Here is a 5,783-nt window from a genome sequence, read left to right on the forward strand (position 1 = left end):
CACACACACACACACACACACACACACACACACACACACACACACACCTAGAGACCATCTGGTCCTTGTCCCTCGGGGCAACGTCAGGCTGTTGTCCCATTGGCTTGGACTGCAGAGTGAGAAGGATTCTGTCCAGAGCCTGAGGAGGACCGATGAGACGTTACATCATCACATCACTGAGATGCTACATGAGTGACATCACTAAAATATCACTTTTTTCTTTTTCATCAATGCAAGAATACATGTCGTTGTGCATTATGTTATGCTACAATACTTGATCTGAGCTGCAGAGATCTTCAACACAGAGAAAGTGAGATGTTGACCTTATTTTGGTGCTGCTCACTCATCTCCAGGTCTGCCAACAAGCCGGTGGAGAAAGAGCTGAAGTCCTGCAGTCTGGTCTGCATCTCCAGTAAAACACTGCAAATACAGAAGGGAGACACTTCAGTAAGTCAACGCCGCCATCTTTACAATGTGCTCAAAAACAGAGGAAAAAAACTAAATTTGCTATTTCAAATTTGAAAACTGAAATCTGCTATTATCAATTTTAAATTAGCAAAAGATGTGTTGATAGATGATCTCTTTATAACCAATCTGTTAGTAATTCAGCAATTAGAGTTTAAAATTGTTCAAATACATTTGATCACATTTATAGACATATGCATATATTCATACTTTTGAATAGAACACTTTCATATGCTCTAATGTTAAAAAAAACAACATTATTTTCTGAAAATGTCTGCCTGAATATATCTCTATTCACCGTCTGTATTAGCACCTCTCTCCTTAAAGAAGCTACATTTGATATTCAGAGCATTAATAACACAGCAAACAATAGTTTTCTAAAGCTATACTGTAGTAATGTCTACCTGAGCAGAGAATGAAGTATCTCTCCTTCTGTGTGTTGTAATCCAACCTTCTCTGTGCTTTGTTTACATAGCCCGTTAGTGCACGTAAACAAGCGTAGCGCTCACTCTCTAGTTCCCCGTCACTGTTAGCTCTGCCAGCATTGCTTCCATTGTTAGCGCTGTTAGCAGTTCCCAAGTTCATAACTTTTTTTTTTTCTCTATTACAAGTTTTATGAAATGTTGTGTTTAAATATGCAAATGAGGCATTATCTAATGCTAACTTTTGGTGAATTCGTGAGAAATCTAGATACACAAATTGACTAAGTGTAGCAAAACAAACACCTAAATGTGTATTTCATGCTTACTTTCCACTAGTTTCAGAGAGAGGACATGTTATGGAAGCTAAATAGCCCAAATCTCAACATTGACCAGTGTATAAAAAACAATATTATTGCCTGGGTTGTCTCCCCTTAAGATCAAAATCACAATATCACTTGCTCAACAAGTGTGACGTGAAGCTAAATGATGTAATAGACTATACATTTAATCTGTTTAAGGGGGACTGCTGAATAGCATCGTCCTACTGTTAATCTTTGTTAATCTTATTCATATAAGCCTCCATCATCTCAGTGAATTGCTGTCAAACCAAACAAACAGTTATCTTGTTGTAAATAGTCAAAGTGTTTGGGATAACTCAGTTTAAGTGTACTTTCAGCTCCTGCTCCTACCTGCTCCACGTCCTTGTTGAGGCCAGAAGCTCTTTGTACCTCAGCACGCAGTCCTCTCGAAGGAGAGATTTCACTCGCTTAATGTGGGACAACAGGTGGATTCTGGGATGGAAGAGCGACAAGCAGATTACAGGAGAGCTCAGAGTAACATACTTCACAGGCTGGCTGAGCAGGACCGCCGCTGTGTGGACACACACTCACTTCTCAAATTTGTGGATTTGCTCGTCGTTATATGCCAACTCTGTCGGGTAAATAAGAAAACAGGTGTTGTCAATTTTAGCATTTACAAAAAAAAGTAATTAAATACAGTGCAGAAACAATAAAAAAAAGACATACTGCCAGTTAGTTTGTCTTTACGGTAATGCTGATGAATTGCCGTTATCTTTTGCAGCAGCATCCCCATCTTCTGACAGCTGAGGAAGGCAAAACGTCAGAGTTCAAAGAACACAAACGCAGGAGGCCACCCTGAAGCTTTGTATGCCTGTATGTCTGGAGTACCTCTTGTCACTGGCCAGCGTCTCTGCTAGCGTGGCCTGTTCTATCTGCAGATGCTCCAGTCGGCTCTGGAACTCTTGGATTCCCGCAGCGTATATAGGCAAGTGCTTACGTACCTGTAGAGACAGCAGCCACAGACTTTGAGACCTGATTCAACAAATCTGACACAAAATGAATAGTACATGGTCCAAAATCCATGGATTAGTTTGCATTAGTCAATTGAAATGTGTTTAGAGAGAACTCTTGGACAAAATCCTTATACGCCTGCTTGTGTTTTCACATTCCGCAAGTTTGTCTTGGTTTTCATTGTGATCGGCCATTCTCCACTATAAACTCGTTGATGAAGGAATGCTGGCGTTAAAAAGCCACATTCCCAACTTTATTTCCATCAGCCTCATTAGTCAAGCTGTGATACTTCTTCCTCATGCTACTCACCAGATGCAGCTTTTGCCTGCCATCAGTTGAACCTTGGTTTTCTGAATCATAATGGCCTCTAAGAAAAATAAAGAATCAACAGATATGGGAGGAAAAAAAGAGGAGGTTGTGGATTGAATTATAACAAGATAAAAAAGACATTTGTCAACAAACGACATCTCTCAGAATCCACAACATCCGTTAATGGCAGTTAAGATCATACAGTGAGCAATCCAATCCTACATCACACTCATGGTGAAAAAGCAGCTACAGCTCTATTTGCCTTAGTGCTGTGCATCCTAATGAATGTCATAGAGTGTGAGATCCCAGATTCCCTCTATCTAGCTCAGACAGTGTGTCGATGAACTCACAGTGTGTGGGTCCTGTGTTCCACGCTGAGGCAAGACTGCAGTCTAATGGTGATCATTGCGATAATGTGGATCGCTTCTTCACACTCACTACGCAACCTCATCCTGAGGAAGAGTCAGAGTGGGAGAGAGGAGGAGGAGGAGGAATGGAGAGGAGGAGAGTTTGATAAGGATATTAGGACAGAGTTAGTACATAACCTCGAGGCTGCATCACTAACAAATACTCCCTCTTTCATTATGTGTGCGTCTCACATGTAGCTGTAGTATCCTTGCAGCAGCAGCTCTCTGTCTGTGAGCAGCAACCGTACTATCCTCAGATACTGGTGGACCACTCCCACTATAACCTACAGACGGGAGGGGGATGAAAGGAGATAATAAATAATGGGTTGGATGCTTTTAATGCACACAATGGCAAATATAAAAACGACCATAACATTTGGTAGGGCTGAAAAAAAGAGAATCAGCAGAGCATCAGTACCTTGGAGAAGTTGTAGTCTGCCATAACATCAAACCGGGACGGGATGACCGGAGTCTCGGCTACAAAGGAGACAAAAACACATGACTTATGGAAAGAGTGCGTACAGGGATGTGGCTGGACATTAATAATTGTATGCACACAAATGTGATTACTTTCCTTTTTAACCAACATTCATGATGCACAATTGTCTTTTGTATATAATTTCCCTTTATCTGTGATTCCCATAAATATTACTAAACAAAATTCACAAAGATATGCATGTGTAGTCTGAGGAAATGCGATGCTGGATTACTCCTTTTATCAAAACTCTTTCATGACTTCCGAGGGGAATAGCAAAGAATAAAGGAGAGGAAAGCTTTGGACTTCACAGAAACATCTCAAAGGTGTATTTCTTTGATTGTCTTACGCTCTCTGAAGGGCAGGCTGGTATTTTCCTCAGGCCCGTCGCTGAGCAGAATGAGGGGCCGGTCATGTGACGTATGCGGGAGGTTGACCACCTTCATGTTGCCCTCCACAGGGAGTTTGTGACCAAGGTATAGCAGATGTTGCAGCTGAACCGCTATACCGGTCTGAGACGTCACGTCCTCGAAGAACATGGACACCCTGAGGGGGGAGAAAGAGGATTTTGGGCTGCTAGGCAAATATCAGGTCTGATTCTGCATCCCGATTACATTTTAAGATCAGGGTCAGAGATCTCGGTCACTGGTATTGTTATTAAGCATAAAGTAACTGGGCCATCCATAATGCCCGGCGCAGATGCAGTTTTAAAGCTGAGGTAGGCGGTATATTTTTGGCATTGTTGAGCAAGTATTCCATAATAACCTTTCAGCACATTATAATTCAAGTGGTCTGAGAGGATAGTCGACTATACAGCCGGCTGTGTTTCCGGGCTTTAGAAAATCTAGCTTGTGATGGGAGAATTTGACGAATCACAGGTCATTCAGAGAGAGGGCGTTCCAATTAGCTATAAATGCTCATGCACGTCCCTTAGGTGGTGATAGACGGATTCAAACGGCGGAATATCCTGCAGAAACAGTTGCTGTTCCAGCATTGGCAACAACATCCTCCACTGCAAAGCAACCCAAAAAAGGAAGACGGACTCATCATAAGGAGCGTTTGACATTATCGATGAAGCGATTCAGATATGGAGAGAAACTGTTGCGACGAGTTTAGCCTTCTGCTCGAGCCAGCAGGCGGCTAGTGACGTGACAGCGACGGTTAGCAGAAGGATGAACTACCGCCAATGTTTCCTCTATATCTCTGAAACGCTTCGCTGATATTGTAGCTCGCTAAGAGCCTCGATTCACAGCATGTCATCTCAATGGGCTTCAGAGGCACACAAGTTAGCAAAGAAATCAATCTGTTTAGACTATACATGGCTGCATAAACAATTAGACATAATTCCGTTTACCATACAAATTGAGTTGTATCTTACAAAACCAATTCCTGAATCGACACTAGAAATGTTAAGTAAATGAATTACTTCTTTATTTGTGTTTGTGTGCAGACTCACGTGTTGTAGTGGTGTATGTAGATGCAATGCGCCATGGCCTGCTGCAGAGAGAAGAGGTGAACCGGCTGCCGCTGCAGTAAATCTGTGGTGGCTGTGAAGAACTGGTCAAAACCCCAACACCTCTCCTGGTCAGCCTCCAGTATACCCGCTAGTATTGGAACCAGTTGCACTGTCAGACCCCTACAGACAGAGAGGGACAGAGTGGGAGAGAAATCAAGTAAAACGTTAGCATCACTTCCTGTCATTAAAAAGTCACTGCGATGCCTGTTCAAATGCTCTGTATCAGGTGACATACTGTGAGAGTTGGCAGCTGTGAGGTAAGTGGTAGCTCCACTCTATAGGCCCGCCCTCCACCCGCTGCGTTCCAGCTATTGCCCCCATAGGCTTCTCTGTAGTTATTTTGTACCTGCACAACAAAAAGCACAAGTCAGGCTTATAATCATTGATACATGTTCATGCTCTGCCAGATACCACGGCATTCCTGAAGAAACAGAAAAACATCTTTCTCTCTGGGAATATCTAAGCATTTGGCAAAGTTAAAATGGTCGAGTGTCGTTATTAACACTGAAACACGACTGATTTCATGGTGGTATGCTTCCCAATATGGAACTTGGCTGCTGAAGATGGAGTTTAAGACAAGTCATTTAAGTCCCAACTTCTGAGATCATAAATGTGTGGTCTGTGTGGACTTTCTCACTTCCAATGCATTGACTCACATGGTGGGCTTGTTCCTGCGAGGTCCTCCATACGGTGTGAAGGGAAGAGTCCCAGTGGCAGCGTGATAAAATGTCACACCAATACTCCACAGGTCTACACTCACACCATAGGATTTCTGATGAGGCTTACGCAGCACAGCACGTTCGTACATGTCTGGGTGCTGAACACGTGCGCGCACACACACACACACACACACACACACACACACACACACACACACAC

General features: G+C 42.8%; 1 protein-coding gene across 2 annotated transcripts in view; it reads right to left on the minus strand.

Annotated features, from left to right (window-relative positions):
• ikbke (inhibitor of nuclear factor kappa B kinase subunit epsilon) overlaps positions 1–5,783 on the minus strand; it is a 10,820-nt gene that overhangs the window by 1,535 nt on the left and 3,502 nt on the right. For both annotated transcript variants that reach the window (XM_031861950.1, XM_031861862.1), the window contains exons 6-19: positions 5,561–5,721; positions 5,140–5,250; positions 4,845–5,024; positions 3,738–3,934; positions 3,332–3,390; positions 3,106–3,197; positions 2,857–2,958; positions 2,507–2,564; positions 2,075–2,187; positions 1,913–1,989; positions 1,778–1,817; positions 1,577–1,678; positions 324–420; positions 48–139 (exon numbers count right to left, since the gene is read on the minus strand). In XM_031861950.1, coding sequence (XP_031717810.1) covers positions 48–139; positions 324–420; positions 1,577–1,678; positions 1,778–1,817; positions 1,913–1,989; positions 2,075–2,187; positions 2,507–2,564; positions 2,857–2,958; positions 3,106–3,197; positions 3,332–3,390; positions 3,738–3,934; positions 4,845–5,024; positions 5,140–5,250; positions 5,561–5,721 — 1,481 coding nt within the window. The remainder of the gene's footprint in view (positions 1–47; positions 140–323; positions 421–1,576; positions 1,679–1,777; positions 1,818–1,912; positions 1,990–2,074; positions 2,188–2,506; positions 2,565–2,856; positions 2,959–3,105; positions 3,198–3,331; positions 3,391–3,737; positions 3,935–4,844; positions 5,025–5,139; positions 5,251–5,560; positions 5,722–5,783) is intronic.

Source organism: Anarrhichthys ocellatus, unplaced genomic scaffold (genome assembly GCF_004355925.1).
Source record: "Anarrhichthys ocellatus isolate YVR2014 unplaced genomic scaffold, GSC_Weel_1.0 scaffold1, whole genome shotgun sequence".
NCBI lineage: Eukaryota > Metazoa > Chordata > Actinopteri > Perciformes > Anarhichadidae > Anarrhichthys > Anarrhichthys ocellatus.